The sequence below is a fragment of the Xyrauchen texanus genome, chromosome 28 (genome assembly GCF_025860055.1).
Source record: "Xyrauchen texanus isolate HMW12.3.18 chromosome 28, RBS_HiC_50CHRs, whole genome shotgun sequence".
Taxonomy (NCBI): domain Eukaryota; kingdom Metazoa; phylum Chordata; class Actinopteri; order Cypriniformes; family Catostomidae; genus Xyrauchen; species Xyrauchen texanus.
In genome coordinates, this window is record NC_068303.1 from 1293530 (window position 1) to 1310902 (window position 17373).

Consider the following 17373-nt stretch of genomic DNA (forward strand, 5'->3'; position numbering starts at 1 on the left):
TATGTGACATTTCTGTATGCATGGAATTAAAGGATGACAAACAACATTTGGGAAATGTGCAGTAAACCGCACAATACCAAAGATACCGCAGTGCTCATCTTGACCTTCCATTTCCATTGTGATGAATGAACTAGAAGTAATATTATTAAGCATGATTTTTAACATCTCTTTGTTGATTCACTATCTAATATGACTGCCTAAAGACTGACACATTTACACAAAATGTATTTAAAAAAATTAAATAATTGATAATTGGACGCAACTCACAAGCAACATGATTTATTAAGTTAACCGACTCAAAATGAGTGAGGTTTATAAAGCTCAAGACGGTTCTTTATGGTTTACCTGACCATTAATATCCTACATAAACCAGTGTGCTGCACTAAATAGCCGTTTATTTCAAACACACAACCCTCTCCGAACAAGGTGGAGAAAGAATCGCCATTGGCTGTTACATTTTTGATTTCGCTCGGCAGACTTTCAAAGACATTTAAAGCTGCGTTCACACTGCCAGCGACACGCAGCGACAAATCGACCTCGTCTCATTCATTTTCAATGAGAGCTGGCGACACAAACGATGGCGACCGTTGGTAACCGGATGTGGGCGTGTCCAGAGACATGACAAAGTTGATGTTTAACTTTATGCAAATGAAGAGCGACTTTCGGGAGCGACAGCCAATACGACAGAAGATGGTGGAGCTCACGTAATCCTTCTCTCTCTCTCAGCTCCTGTGGTGATGGAAAGACGGAGGAAAGGCTCCTCTCCATACACACAACTAGCGACCTAACCGCTAGCCACTGGCGAAATGCAGCGACAAAGTAGCTGGCAGTGTGAACGCAGCTTAAGAGTAATGCAACTGAAAACTGAAAAATATATTTTACCAAACTGAGAAGGTGGCATCTTCGCATATATAAAGTAATCATTAGGACTGAGCGATAGGACGATTTTATCGAATATCGACGATGTCAAATCTTCTGATGCCAATTTCGACAATCATTGACAGACGATATCAATATCAGTAAATGAAACAAGGCTGAATCAAGCTCCTTATTCGCAAGGAACTCGTCCAAATGCAGGTATTTCATGAGTGGGTAAGTTTGCTCATCTACCCGCAACAATGGTGGGTGACCTGCAAGAAATCTCTAGTAACCAACTAGCAACACACTACAAACCATCCTGAACACCCTAGCAACACTAAAAACCACCCATAACACCCTAACAACCAACTAGCAACAATAAAAACCACCCATAACACCCTAACAACCAACTAGCAACATGCTAAAAACCACCCATAACACACTATTAACCAACTATCAACAATAAAAAACACCTAGAACCCCCTAGCAACAATAAAAACAACACAAACACCCTAGCAACATGCTAAAAACCATCCTGAACACCCTAGCAACACTAAAAACCAACTAGCAACAATACAAAACACCCATAACACACTAACAACCACCTATCAACAATAAAAACAACACAAACACCTAGAACACCCTAGCAACCAACAAGCAACAACAAAAACATCTAGAACACCCTTGCAACCAACAACCAACAACCAACACTAAAACCATGCAAAATAAACTAGCAACCAACTAGCAACACTCTAAAAACCATCCAGAACACCCTAAGAACCAATTAACAACACACTAAAAACATCCAGAACACCCTAGCAACAATACAAAACATCTAGAACACCCTAGCAACCAATAAGCAACAATAGAAACCATTTAGAACACCCTAGTAACCAATAAACAACAACAAAAACCATCTAGAACACCCTAGTAAGCAACTAGCAACACACTAAAAACCATCTAGAACACCCTTGCAACCAACATGCAACAATAAAAACCATGCAAAACACCCTAGCAAGTAGCAACCAACTAGCAACACGCTTAAAACCATCCAGAACACCCTAGCAACAATAAAAACCACCCATAACACCCTATCAACCAACTACAAAATCCCTAGAACACCCTAGCAACCAACAACAAAAACCATATAGAACACCCTAGTAACCAAGTAGCAACCCTCCAAAAAAACATCCAGAACACCGAAGCAACCAACCAGCAACAATAAAAACCACACAAAACACCAACCATCCAGAATACCTTAGCAACACTAAAAACCACCCATAACACCCCAACAACCAACTAGCAACATGCTAAATACCACCTATTACACTCTAGAAACCAACAAGCAACATGCTAAAAACCACCTATTACACTCTAGAAACCAACAAGCAACATGCTATAAAACCATTCATAACACGCTAGCAACACTAAAAACCATCCAGAACACCCTAGCAACCAATAAGCAACAACAAAAACCATTTAGAGGGTAAGTTTGCTCATCTAGTGCAACAATGGTGGGTGACCTGCAAGAAATCTCAGAGTAAAACATGACATAAAACGCTGTTAAACACAAAGACACGTGCTTGAAGAAACACACTTTATTATATTTTTAAGAACAGACAAAAGAAAAGCAGTCAATGGTCATGTCCGACGCGCTGTTTATTCAGAGGTGTGCAGTGGAAGTGTCTCGTGAAACACATGCATGTAAAAGTTCTCACTCTTTCTTCTCTGTTTCAGTCATATGAAAACTGTTTGCAAGAATAGTGACGTGTATGAGAATGCTGCAAATGACCACAGACCATCTCTACTAGAACATTTACTAGCCAGTGGCTAATAACAGATATATTTTAGTCGCATAGCGTGAAATTTGGTCACATATGCGAGTAATACAATGTGCAATGTGGAGGGCTGACACCATACACCTGTACTAACCAGACCAGGTAAAACACAAACACTGGTTCTGTGTTTGCATTAAAAAGCCATGAAGCAAATATCATCTTCCCTTCAAAAGCATGCATCAATGCAGTTCTGGTTTAGGAGAAAGCCAATGAATAAATTAGACAACACAAATTAAGCCTTTAATACAGAATTACATGGATGCTCTATGAATCTAATCACTATGCAAACATGTTTGGTTAATATAACTCATGCAAGCTACACTGAACAAGGCCTCATGCATCCACAAATGAACATTTAAATAACCCATAATCCTCATGTTTTGCCTTAACTTCCTCATTTTTGTTGCATGAGAGCCCAATCCTGTAAACGATGAAGTATTTCCCCTTCAGATATTTATCTTGTTTTTGTCTGACCAAATAAAAAGCAAGTAAATATCCACACATCACCAGGACAAAAAGGACTAGAAGTAAAACTGAGAAAACACATGACAATTGAGATTTGTGCAAAGCAGACACGGGCGACAGCGATAATGTTTAACATACAAACTGACATTCAAATGAGTTGACAATGCTGGTTGCACCAAGATATACATTACTACAGGTTGGCAAAGACCAAGGTCGCTGTCCTTTTCTGCATATCGCTGCCCCCTTCGGTATATTGCGCTGTCATTTTGTGGCCCGTTCTGCACAACGCGGCGGCTCACTTCAGCTTATCGCTGCCGGCCATTCAGTCCGTTTCGCGGCCGGCCCGGTGCTCCCAATGGCCAGTCCGCTCCTGATCGGCCCAAAAGTGCGTCGGCCCACCGGGAAAATGCTCTGTATGCCAGATTAGCAATCCAGCCCTGGGTAACCTCCTCGTGGTTGCTATAATGTGGTTCTCGCTCTCGGTGGTGCGTTTGGTGAGTCATGCATGGATGCCGTGGAGAATAGCGTGAAGCCACCACACGTGCTACGTCTCCAAGGTAACACGCTCAACAAGTCACGTGATAAAATGCGCGGATTGACGGACGTGGAGGCAACTGAGATTCGTCCTCCGCCACCCGGATTGAGGCGAGTCACTACGCCACCACGAGGACTTAAGAGCGCTTTGGGAAAGGGGTATTCCAAATTGGGGGAAAAACGTGAAACATTATGCATGCATTATGCAACGCTAAACATTAACCAATTGCCCGTGCGGCCTTGGTGACTTCAGCCAAAATGCCAAGTTGTTTTAGAGGTGGTGCAATTCATTTAATTTTGATGAAAGATTACCAAGACGGAATTAAGGCCCCAATATCAACATGGGTGTGACGACATTTAGAACAAAATCCGTCCAAAAATATGTTGGTTTTTTTTGCGTTCGTTTCATGGTTGTAACAGCTTGCCTGGGCGAACATTTAGGAAAACATCTAACTGGCGGCTTAACACCGTCTTACTACCATTGGTCCACGTCATCGGTAGGTGTGTCCAGGAGCGCCACCAATCTTGAGGCCGACGGCTCATTTTGTTTACGTTGTTCAGTCATTCAAGAAGTCCACATGAACACACCGGCGTGCAGTTATTAACGAGCTGGTGCAAATGTACCTACATCTGTACGATCGTTCTCATAGAGACATTTCCCAAAAACATGTCCTGTGATTTTTAATTAGTCTACAAAGGAATCAAACACTCTCATGTGCCCAAAGATACGCCTCTTTATTCTGCACATTTACACTCTTTTATACACCCATCTTCGCAGTAGTATCAGTGTCATCATAAACGACAATTACAGAGTGTAATCGGTGCATATTATGGCCGTGTGTTAGCGTGTTAGCGCATTAGCGTCAGGAATTCAGAATGTAAACAAGACAAATTAAACATGATCTCCTGCATATACTGTATATTACTTCACATTAGGGATGTCCCGATACCATGTTTTGTTTAGAATAAGTACGAGTACCGATACTTCAATTTGGGTACTCGCCGATACAGAGTCCAATACCTGTTTTTATTTTAATTTTATTTTAACTCCATATCAACAGATTATTTAAACATTATCCTCAACATGGTGTTTAAATAAATGGATTCTTTAAAACTTTAATTGAATGACAATTTAACAATTACATTTCAACATTATATTGTATTATTTTTATCACATGAAGTACTTTTATACAGAACCAGAATTCAAAATACAACATTAGTTATTTTTGTCAAACAAAGTGCTGCACATTAACAGAGCATCACAGATGTGAGATATTGCTTAAATAAACTCATTTATTTTCAGCAAACTTAACATACAAATATTCAACAATTAAGACATGTGACTAACAGAAATGGAATAATGAGCCCCTGAACAAAGAGGGATCAAAGTCAAAAGTAACAGTCAGTATCTGTGGTGGCACCAGTTGCATTAGTACTACAGTGCATCTCCTCCTCATGGACTGCGCCAGATTTGCCAGTTCTTGCTGTGAGATGTTACCCCACACTTCCACCAAGGCACTTGCAAGTTCCCGGACAATTCAGCTGCGTACACAATGCCAGCGACATCGTGCGATGGGACTCCATCCCATTCATTTTTTATGAGAGCACAGCGACTTCTGGCGACACGAGCGGTCGCGACCGTTGGCGACTAGATGTGGGCGTGTCCAGCGACGCGACAAAGTTGAGACAAGTTCAACTTTATTCAAATGAAGAGCGACTAACGGAAGCAACAGCCAATAGGAGAGAAGACGGGAGAGCTCACGTGATCCTCTCTCTCTCTCTCTCTCAGCTCCTGCAGTAACGGAAAGATGGATGAAAGGCTAATTCTTCCTGTTAGCAATTTTCCAGTGCTCTATGATATGGATATGGTATATCCAGCCGCAGCTCTTGCACCAGCCGGTGATACTCGCCATGCTGACTCCGAGATTTAATGGTTTTATGGACCCAGAAAGACCGGCGTTTGCGTTTTCGCCACAGATAAACAGCCGCTATGGTAATGAGCACGCCTTGTTTCTTGCTCATCTTTGATATAAAGCATTTTATGTATTGATTCCATTTATATTTGGTCTTTTCCCTCCAAAATGTTTGCTTTTAGCACCAAGAAAAGCGATTTGCTGTCAACAGCAATGGAATGACATCCGTGAATGTCATTTATAAACGTTACTAGGCAACCAGTAGTGGGAACGCCCACTAGCGACTTCACCCCCATCCACTGGCGACCTGCAGCGACAAAGTCACTGGCAGTGTGTACGCAGCTTTCTGGGGGGAATGGCCCTCACCCTCCGATCCAACAGGTCCCAGACGTGCTCAATAGGATTGAGATGCGGCTCTTCGCTGGCCATGGCAGAACACTGACATTCCAGTCTTGCAGGAAATGACGCACAGAACGAGCCGTATGGCTGGTGGCATTGCCATGCATGAGGGTCATGACAGGATGAGCTGCAGGAAGGGTACCACATGAGGGAGGAGGATGTCTTCCCTCTAACGCACAGCGTTGAGATTGCCTACAATGACAACAAGCTCAAAGCTCAGTCCGATGATGCTGTGACACACCACCCCAGACCATGACGGACCCTCCACCTCCAAACTGCTCCCGCTCCAGAGTACAGGCCTCGCTGTAACGCTCATTCCTTCGATGATTGTCCCTGGTGAGACAAAACCACGACTCGTCAGTGAAGAGCACTTTTTGACAGTCCAGTCTGGTCCAGTGAAGGTGGGTTTGTGCCCGTAGGCAACATTGTTGCCAGTGATGTCTGGTAAGGTCCTGCCTTACAACAGGACCACAAGCCCTCAGTCCAGCCTCTCTCAGACTATTGTGGACATTCTGAGCACTGATGGAGGGATTGTGTGTTCCTGGTGTAACTCGGGCAGTTGTTGTTGCCATCCTGTACCCGTCCCGCAGATGTACCGATCCGGTGCAGGTGTTGTTCCACGTGGTCTGCCACTGCGAGGACGATCAGCTGTCCTTCCTGTCTCAGGCGTGTCACAGTACGGACATTGCGATTTATTGCCCTGGCCACATCTGCAGTCCTCATGCCTCCATGCAGCATGCCTAAGGCACATTCACTCAGATGAGCAGGACCCTGGGCATCTTTCTTTGGTGTTTTTGGAGTCAGTAGAAAAGTCTCTTTAGTGTTTTATAACTGTGATCTTAATTGTCTACCGCCTGTCAGCTGTTAGTGTCTTAACGACCGTTCCACAGGTGCACGTTCAATCATTGTTTATGGTTCATTGAACAAGCATGGAAAACATTGTTTAAACCCTTATTTGCAAAATTATCTTTAAAATACAGTGTCCTGAAAAAGGGATGTTTGAGCCACTCTCAAGTGCTCACATTTGAAGCGTGGCGCACATGCAAACTATATATTAAATAATATCAAAACACTGTTGTTGAGACACTTAGCGAAGGTTAAATCTTTAATGTGCTAATAACAACTTCTATGCCTTGAGCAGTCCCAAAAACAAGTACAGTCAAAACTGGTCAGATCTATTGGGTATATATTAAGATTCAATGGCGCTGGTTCAGTTTATTTGAAAATGGCGAGATTTATGATGCATCAACATTCAGGTTATTATAATCATTTTTTATAATAATTACACCATTATCCATTGGATTGCATTAAATGCATTATATTATCTCAGTGCTAAACAATTAAAAAAAGCAGGATTTGATTAATAAAATCAAAGTTTTTCAACAGAATACAGAATAATCTGCTTTTGTAAGGCAGAGTAAATTTATTTACGATTGTTTTTAGAAATTCGAGTGTATTTTAATCAAAATATAATCACATCCTCTGCCTTAGAAATTACTTTCCTTTTCTGCTGTAATCTAGGCCACTTGGGCAGGACAAAATAATATAAACCAATAGTAACACATCTTACTTTTCAAGATCCATTCAAATCCCTACAGATTAAACGAAGTCCCGCCCTACATTATTTCCAGTTGAAAATTCAGTTTCACTCTGAAATACTCCACTTTATGAAAGTTAAATGTGTTGTTTGTCTCGTTTCGAGTCTTTAGCAGCTGATCCTACATCTCACCTTTAAACGCAGGGAGTTTCTGGAGTTCCCGATTGTTGCTCAAGCTGAATCTGGACGAGCTCTGTCTCTTGTCTTTTTTAATGGCGGGCTGAGATCCGGACTGTTTCCCCTTCAGCAGCTGCGTGATGGGAGGAACGCTTTTACTGCCCTTCTTATTGGATCCCTGATGGGAAAAGACAGCCGGACACATCAAAGTATGAAAGTCACAACAAGTCTACATTTTTAATACAGGATCATGTTTTTAATCATTGTTTACTCACCCTCAAGCTATTTTAAATGCATGTGCTAACTTCTCTTTTTCATACTACAACAGTTCTGATTGAGTATAATAAAAGTATCATCAACTGTAGCGCCTGCAGCCCTGGTGTGCATCACTTGGGTAAGGACCTGCGAGTCAACCTGTGCGAGACCACCAAGTAAGGACGCCGGCAAGGCGCAAGCCACTATGCTAAGTAAATGGTCTGCACTTATATAGCGCTTTTCTTTAACCTTAGAGGTTACCAAAGCGCTTTACACTGTGTCCCAATCACCCATTCACACACCAATTACAGTGGAGCTGCCATGCAAGGCTAGCCTGCCATTGGGAGCAACTTGGGGTTCAGTGTCTTGCCCAAGGACACTTCGGCATGTGGAGTCTTGTGGGCCGGAAATCGAACCGTCAACTCTGTGATTAGCAGGTGATCAGCTCTACCAACTGAGCCACAGTACTTTAATGTTGTTTCATGACTATGCACTCCAGAACACCAAAGGTCACTTAGCACTGCCTCTCCACAGCCCCTCTCCATCTCTGTTGGACTCTGGAACTGCCAGTCAGCTGTCAACAAAGCTGACTTCATTTCCGGCTTTTGCCAGTCAGTCAAAACTCGATGTTTTGTCTCTGACTGAGACCTGGATCTGCAGAAACAACTACTTCAACTCTCTCTAGTGACTTCACTTTCACCCACACCCCTCGTCTAGCTGGGTGGGGTAGGGGAACTTATTTGCTCATTTCCAACACATGGAATTTCACTCTGCTCTCATCTATCTGCAATAAGACAACGTTTGAATATCATGCCACTAATCCTGCAAAAATTCCCTTTTTGGTCATCTATCGTCCCCCAGGTCAACTAGGCAACTTTACTGAAGAGCTAGATGTATTGTTGTCCTCATTCCCTGAGGATGGCACTACGCTGGCGGTCCTTGGGGACTTTAACATCCACCTGGACAAAACTCAAGCAGCTAACTTGCTAGCTCTTCTGAACTCCTTTAACCTTACAAGATTGGACACCATGCAACTTGTGATGGTGGTGTAGTGGTCTAAACCACATAACTGGTAAACTGGTAATCAGAAGGTCGCTGATTCAATCCTCACAGCCACCACCATTGTGTCCTTGAGCAAGGCACTTAACTCCAGGTTGCTCTGCGGGGATTGTCCCTGTAATAAGGGCTCTGTAAGCCACTTTGGATAAAAGCGTCTGCCAAATGCATAAATGTAAATGTAACTCACAGAGCTGGGAAACAGCTAGATCTCATCCTTACACGTAATTGTATGACCACTAATTCCCTTGATACATATCTCTGACCATTTCTTGATCCAGTTTTCTCTCACTCTCCTTTCTTCCATATTCTCCGCATCCCTTCCTGCGCCTAACCATTTATCTTCACTTGATTTAAATGAAGTTACAAATGCTCTTTGCTCAACATTAACTTGTCTTAATAGTGTTTGCCCTCTTACCTCCAAGCCAGCACATGCCACACTCTCCAGCCCCTGGCTGTCGGAGACACTTCGTGAACACCGCACCGAGCTGAGGGCTGTGGAGAGAAAGTGGCACAAGTCAAAACACCCTACGGACTTGTGCAAGTATCAATCGCTTTACTCCAATTTTTCCGCCAGGTCTCCAAAGTGCCTACCACCTGTCCACTTGACCCTATCCCCTCTCATCTTATACAAGCTGCCTCTCCATCAATCTTCCGCACACTCACACATATTATCAACACATCTCTCACAACAGAAAACTTTCCCAATACATTAAAGCAGGCTCGAGTAACCCCACTGCTCAAAAAACAACACATAACCTGACAGTAGTCAACAACTACAGACCAGACCTTATTATTTCGACACAGTGAATAATAAGATTCTCCTTTTCCATCCTCTCTGTCCTGGGCATTACAGGAACTATGCTTGGATGGATTGAATCATACCTCATTGGCAGGCCTTTCAAGGTCTCCTGGAGAGCAGAGGTGTCCAAGTCACACCAGCTGACCACTGGTGTTCCTCAAGGATCAGTGTTTAGACCCCTCTTATTCTCGATATACACAACATCACTCGGAACGATTATTAAGGCACATGGCTTTTCCTACCACTGCTACGCAGATGACAGGCAGCTCTACCTGTCGTTCCAGCCTGACGACCCTACGGTCTCAGCTCATATCTCTGCCCGTCTCTCTGACATTTTGGCCTTAATGAAGAAATGCCACCTTCAGCTCAACCTTGCCAAGACAGAACTCCTCGTGATCCCAGCCAACCCATCTGTTGATCACAAGCTCACTATTCATCTTGGTTCAACTTCACTAACACCAACCAGAACAGCTCGGAACCTGGGAGTGGTGGTAGATGACCAGCTTAATTTTAAATGCCCACATCTCATTAACTGCCCGGTCTTGCAGATTCACACTCTACAACATCAGGAAAATCAGACCATTCCTGTCTGAATATGCTGCACAGCTCCTGGTCCAAGCTCTTGTCATTTCTAGACTGGACTACTCCAATGCTCTGTTGGCTGGCCTTTCAGCTAACACAATTATCCCAATGCAGATGGTCCAGAATACAGCAGAGTGTCTGGTCTTCAATCAGCCAAAAAGGGCTCATGTCATCCCACTCTTGATTTCACTCCACTGGCTACCTGTAGCTGCCCGCATCAAATTTAAGGCTTTGACTCTGACCTTCAGGACAGCCAATGGAACCGCACCACTCACTTCTTCAGGTCAATGCTCTAACTTGCTCTCTGTGATCTACGAACGAGCGGCACCAGGTAGCCCCATCCCAAAGTCTATTTCACAATCTTTTACTTTCTCTGTTCCACTGTGGTGGAATGAGCTTCCAACCTTCACACAATTTGCTGATACCATCTCAACATTTAAGAACCAGCTGAAAACACATTTTTTCCACGAGCCCGTAACAAATACCCACTAATTGCACTTACAATTGAACTTAACATACTGTACACAAAAATAAAAATACTTATGTCTCTTTCTTCTGCACTAGCACCTTTAGTACTCCAGCCATCTTGAGAGCTTGGCAGCTCAACACTGTAGATGTTGTTGAACTTTGTATGACAAATTGCTTGCTATTATCCTCATTTGTAAGTCTTTTGGATAAAAGTGTCTGCTAAATGACTAAGTGTAAATGTAATCATAAATGTAGTACATACAAGACTGATTTTAAGTGAATAACAACTTAAATTTAGACCAGTTTGTCAAAAAAAGTTATCGTATCATTTCCAAAAAGTCAGAATATAGCACAAAAGCCTCATGGATTACTTTTAGGATAATTTGTATGGTATTTTGACAGATTAACTAATGGTATATATCGGTTTTACCGATTAATCGGTACTTCTCTGCCGATAGTTACAGATAGTTGTTTTTTGATTCCTTATCGATAAATATTATCTGGTGATATACATTGTAGCAAAATCCTGAGTTCCATGGAATGAGGAATTTTCAACACAGGAAAGTCTCTTTTATTCACTCTGCGACTTGAGACGGTGAGAGGTGGTCTCCGCAAGCGACCGGGGTGAAACGATAGGTGATTTTTAAGTTCACCTCTGGACTGAGTTCTTCCCTCTCCAGAACCACCGTCTCTCTCCATAGTTTTAGGAGTTTGAGGTGCTGAATCTGATATGCTCCACCTCTATCCATATGCTTAATCTCAAAGGGCCCTTGCCACTTGGCGAGTAATTTAGATCTCGATGTGGGAAGTAATACAAGGACTTTATCTCCCAGTGTAAAGTCCCCTAGCCGAGTACCTCTATTATACAGCTGGCTTTGACGTGCTTGAGGTTGGAGCAGATTCTCCTGTGTTAACTGCCCCAATGTGTGGAGTTCTCCTCTAAGGTCAAGAACATATAACTTTTTGCTGTTTGAAGGTCCCTCCTCCCAATTTTCCCATAGGACATCGAGCACGCCGCATGGTCGACGCCCGTACAATAACTCAACTTGGGAGAACCACGTGGTGGCTTGAGGGACCTCTCCTACTGCAAATAATAGGGGCTCGAGCCACTTGTCCCAATTTCGAGCATCTTCATGCACAAATTTATGAATCCTATTCTTTAGTGTCTGATTAAATAGTTCGACCAAGCCATCCGTTTGAGGGAGGTATCCCGCTGGTCCCAATCGATTAAATCCCCTATAATTTGTACAGTTTGCATAGTGTACATGACCTAAACGTCATGCCCTTATCAATGAGGATTTCTTTCAGAATCCACACTTGGGACATTATTTTGAAGAGTGCCACCACAACACTAAGTGCTGAGATCTTGTGCTGAGGCGCTGCTTCCGGGTATCGCATTGCATAGTCCACCGGGAACTAACACAAAGCGATGCTCGTGTGCCATCCGCGCTAATGCCTTAGACGAGGTCCATACCAATTCTTTCAAAAGGGATCTCAATCAACGGAAGGGGCTGCAATGGCACTCTTGGGGGTGGCTGGCGGATTCACCAGCTGACATTAACGGCAAGCCGCATTGGGATGTATCTTCCTTTGTCTGAGCATCCAGCATCACTCGATACAGCCGATCTTTAATACTTGAAAAATACGGATATTCGAGTGCAACATCTGGCCAGAGGCATTGACCATCAATCACGAGTGCAACATCGAGTGCAACATCTGGCCAGAGGCATTGACCATCAAGGCGTGCCTAAGGGTCTCCTCTTGCATCCGCTCCAGAGGAAAACCCCAGCAGGGAATCCTCTAAGGGCCAGGGAAGCTGATACTTCCCCCTCCCTTACGTCTTACTGACATGGAGCTGACGTGGAGCTGACGTAGATGGCCCTGGCTCCGCCTTCCTAGCTAGCGAGTCACACACCACACACCATTGCACTTTATTGCAGGACCACTCCGGATGGATGAGACGAGGAATATCCGCCACCTCAATTCAATGTTTTTGCCTCTGAAATTTAATAGAAGTACTAAAGGGTATTTGTGAATGTCCCTATGCACACACCTCACCTTCACCCTACGTGGTGTACCCAAAGAGGGACAGAGAGAGAAAAGGCTTGGCCATCTCCCAGATATGCCATCAAGTGGTCCTCAGCCAGCCGGGCGGTGGCAATGGACCCACTCTGTGTTTTATTTTGGCAGCCGGTCAATTAACTGTTGCAGTACCACCAAGTTGACAATCCCCCCATCGTTATGGCCCTCTGCTAGCAACCACCTCTGGCAGGCATCCCGGAACTGCTGGGCGAAGGCAAATGAGCAGGCGAATTCTCAAATTTCCCAACACAACAGTGGCCCGCTCGTACCACTCCACAAACACTTCGGGGTCATTCCGGGGGCCCATCTTGGCCAGGGTGATCTGAGGTGGGGGTCCCGCAGCCAGTGTCATTGCTGGAGTACCCCCCTGCGGCAGTAAGCTCTAGAACGCCCACCAGTCCTCTGCCTGGGCTTGCACGAGTGCTTCGAATCGTTGCTCCTGTTCGATATGAAGCTCCAGGAGGGCCTGGTATTATGTCTGGTGGATGCCAGCAAGTGTCAAGATAATGTCAACCAGCGGCGAGGACTCCATGATGGCTCCCTCACTCCTGGGTTTCATCACCAGGGAATGAGGAAGCATGAGACGCAGATTCCAACACAGTCTCTTTTATTCAGTGCACACACGTTCACTTCAATGTGCAACGGTACAGCTCACATTCAAAACAACTCAAGGTTTTTTAATATAAATAACAACAACGGCAGCTCGGCCACGCCCCTGCCTCCACATATATATATATATATATATATATATATATATATATATATATATATATATATATATATATATACTGTATATATATATATAATATATATATATATATATATATAAACAAAACTCTTTATCTGCTTAATATATAGGCTATTAAAACCATCATTTGGTAAATACTATTTCGTGCATAACAGAATCAAGTCCCTAGTGTATTTCGGGCTTGTCTATAGTTAAAAGTCCCGTATTATGCACCAAATCGTAACCAAATTGGGATTGAGTTTGGGATTATACGAAATTGGACTCTTGTAGCCTCAATGTCTGTGCCATTCAAAGTAAGGAAAGACTAAGAAATGTTTTAATCTACAAATCGCTTTATAAAAATAGCTAAATTACCGGTTATCGGCCTTTACCGCCACCTTGATTATCGGTATCTGCAAAATCCACAATTGGTTCAACCACTGTGAACTGTCATTATTTGGAAAAGAGCAGCGTGAAGAGTCTTCCAAAATTCTCCTTTTGCATTCCTCATAAAAAAGAAAATCATACATCACGAAGTTGAGTAAATAAGAAGAGAATTATAATTTTTGGGTGAACTGTGCCTTTAAGTGATCAATCATGGAGTCCTAATGATTAGTCCGGCTCTAAAGAGATTGACCAAATTAAGACCTTTAAACTTGTTATTTGCTGATTTGCCCCTATTGAGGATAAAACCTGTAACCTCTGTGGAAGCAGCTATGATCATTAATCTACTATTATCACTATAGTGACGGTGAGATGTGTGTGTGTGTTTATATGAAATCACAGCTGTGTCGCAGGCAAATTGAAGGAGTCCATGACAGTATATTTCTTAAATCCACTTCAAAGCATTCATGCATAATCAGCAATGTATTATTTATGCATGCAGGATGACACATTTCTCCCTGTAACCTTTCATCCATGACCAAATTTAAACCAAATGTATTTAAAGAGACAAACCAAGTAGCCAATCTCAAGGAAAATATCCCAGTTCAGTTCAAATAAAAACACAGAAACCTGCTGGTAATGTTGCACTTAACTATCTCAACACAATAATGAAGCATAAAGAAGTAAACATGATAATAAAATAAAAAAAAATAAAAAAAACATACATTTAGAATTTTATATTATTTTTTTCAATAGAAGTATTACATAATTGCAACATTATTACGGACAGGGCGGGAATAGTTTTTTTCTGAATTAGTTTTGCGTGTCCTCGCAATACGTTTTCCATTCCCATTTTAACCATTAAATTCATAGTGATACAAAAAACTATGCTAATAAAAATAATAATTTTGTGATTTTACTAAAGTAATATTGTAGTAACCATGACTGTTGTAGGCTAACCATGGTTTAAATCAACTCTACTGTATCCATATAGTCACTACGGTTAAGCTTATGGTTACTATGGTTTTACTATAATTACAATGGTGTTTTTGTAGTAAAATCATAACAACCACAAAATTATGATTTTAATTGACAAAGTTTTCATTTCCCTGTATTATTACTTTGGTTTCTATGGTTTTACATTCTTCGCAATGTTTTATGTTGCCTCATAATAAGTTGTACATAATACGTTTTTCTAAGTTTGCAATCCCTCGCAAAAAGGTTTACGTTCCCGCGCGATACGTTTTACGTTCCCGCGCAATAAGTTTTACGTTCCCTCGTGATAAGTTTTGCATTCCCTTGCAAAAAGTTTTACATTTCCTCACAGTAAGTTTTACGTAATATGTTTTTCTAAGTTTTGCAATCCCTCGCAAAAAGGTTTACGTTCCCGCACAATTAGTTTTATGTTCCCGCACAATTCAAAGTATTATTACTTTGGTTTCTATGGTTTTATGTTCCCTAGCGATGTTTTACGTTGCCTCACAATAAGTTGTACATCATAAGTTTTTCTAAGTTTGCAATCCCTTGCAAAAGTTTTATGTTCCCTCGCAAAAAGTTTTACGTTCCCTCGCAATAAGTTTTACGTGCCCTCGCAATAAGTTTTCATGTTCCCTTACCATGGTTATACCATATTTTAGTAACCATATTTTAAACATGACATTTGTAGAGAAACAATAGTTTTCATAAAGTTAGAAAACTAGTTTAACTATGATTTTACTATAGTAATATTGTGGTGACACTTTTAAAAAAGGTTACATTTGTTCCCATTAGTTAACATGAACTAACAATGAATAGGCTACTACTTTTGCAGCATTTATTAATCTTGGTTAATGTTCATTTCTATATGATTTTTAAAATCAAAAGTTGTATGTTATCACAAGTTAATGCACTATGAACTAGCATTTACTAACAATTTATTTTTATTAACCAACATTAACAAAAATTAATAAATACTTAAAAAAATTGTTTGTTCGTTTTTAGTTAATGATACCTAATGCATTTGCTAATGCTAACAAATGTAACCTAATTTTGTAGGCTATAGTATTTGAGGTTTTACTATAGATTAATCATGGTTAATCTTGTGTTTACTATGGTTTTACTACAAATACCATGGTTTTAATTTCAAAAGTTTTCGTTTCCCTGTATTATTACTATGTTTCGCTACATTTAAAATATGGTTAATATAGAAAAACCGTAAAAAAATAAATAAAAATATTGCAAAATTATTTCAGAGGAAAAAATTCCCGCCCAGTCCTCTGAGGGGCTCCGTATGATAACAATAATTTGCACTGCATAGCAACTAGTTTGGTAAATAATAAGAGCAAATTATAAATATATAACATCATTAATACAAAAAAAATCTAAAATAAAAGTGTTTTAAAATTACCTCATGTTCTGAGTTCTCCTGTCCTCCGGTTTTACACACTTTTGCGGATTTTGGAGGATCCTTTAAAGAACAAAGATTTTAAAACAGTTTGCTCTTATATTTCTGATGTATATAAAGAAAAATGTTTATAAAGAAAAAGTATATTTGTATTATTATAATCATGAATTGATTAAAAGAGAGCACCTCACTGGCCAGCTAATGTTAGCAATGCTAAATGTTCAAACCTAAACTACAACAACAAACATTTTAAAATACATGAGCTTATTTATTTGTATGAAGTATCTTTAGACATATAAATATTAATTTACAGTTAAATATATTATATAAACGAGAAACTATCACTATTAAGCATTTAGCTGGCTAAACTTAGCTTCGCTAACCTGCAGATTTCCCATGCAAACTGTGTAAAATGACACACACTGCCCATTAAAGTTATATTTAAGTGCTCTTTTTATTGTCTAGGGGTGTATATCTTTAAACCTTTACAGCACAGTGTATAACCAACAGTAAAATCTATTTATGATGTGTAAAACTGCAGTTAGCATGCAGGCTAATGTCTGGAGCTGAGAGATTTTATTCAAATATAAGTACACATGATTTCACACTTGATCTGATTTTCTCTCAACAAAAACCGCCAGAAACTGTCACTCACCTTGTCTTTCTTCGTTTTATTCGGCATGGCAATCATATACATGTGTGTTTACAGCTTTCAGCCAGCTGTCAGTGTGTGTGTGTGTGTGTGTGTGTGTGTGTAGAGAGAGAAAGTGTGTGTGTTGTGTGTGTGAGAGAGAGTGTGTCAGAATGTGTGTGTCAGTATGTGCGTGAGTGTGTGTCAGTATGTGTTTGTGCTTGTGTGTGTGAGAGAGTGTGTGTGTCAGAATGTGTGTGTGTGTGTCAGAATGTGTGTGTG

At 41.3% G+C, this 17373-nt stretch overlaps 1 protein-coding gene across 2 annotated transcripts in view; it reads right to left on the reverse strand.

Annotated features, from left to right (window-relative positions):
- The window catches only part of LOC127621874 (serine/threonine-protein phosphatase 2A 56 kDa regulatory subunit gamma isoform-like), a 50979-nt gene extending 33763 nt beyond the window's left edge, over nt 1–17216 (reverse strand). Inside the window, exons 1-4 of one of the 2 annotated variants that reach the window (XM_052095657.1) lie at nt 17116–17216; nt 16464–16523; nt 9451–9527; nt 7737–7899 (exon numbers count right to left, since the gene is read on the reverse strand). Coding sequence is in view for 1 of the 2 variants with exons in the window: in XM_052095656.1 (XP_051951616.1) it covers nt 7737–7899; nt 16464–16523; nt 17116–17157 (265 nt within the window). In the remaining variant the exon portion in view is untranslated. The remainder of the gene's footprint in view (nt 1–7736; nt 7900–9450; nt 9528–16463; nt 16524–17115) is intronic. The other variant, XM_052095656.1, reaches the window with a different exon arrangement.
- Between the last annotated feature and the right edge of the window lie 157 nt (nt 17217–17373).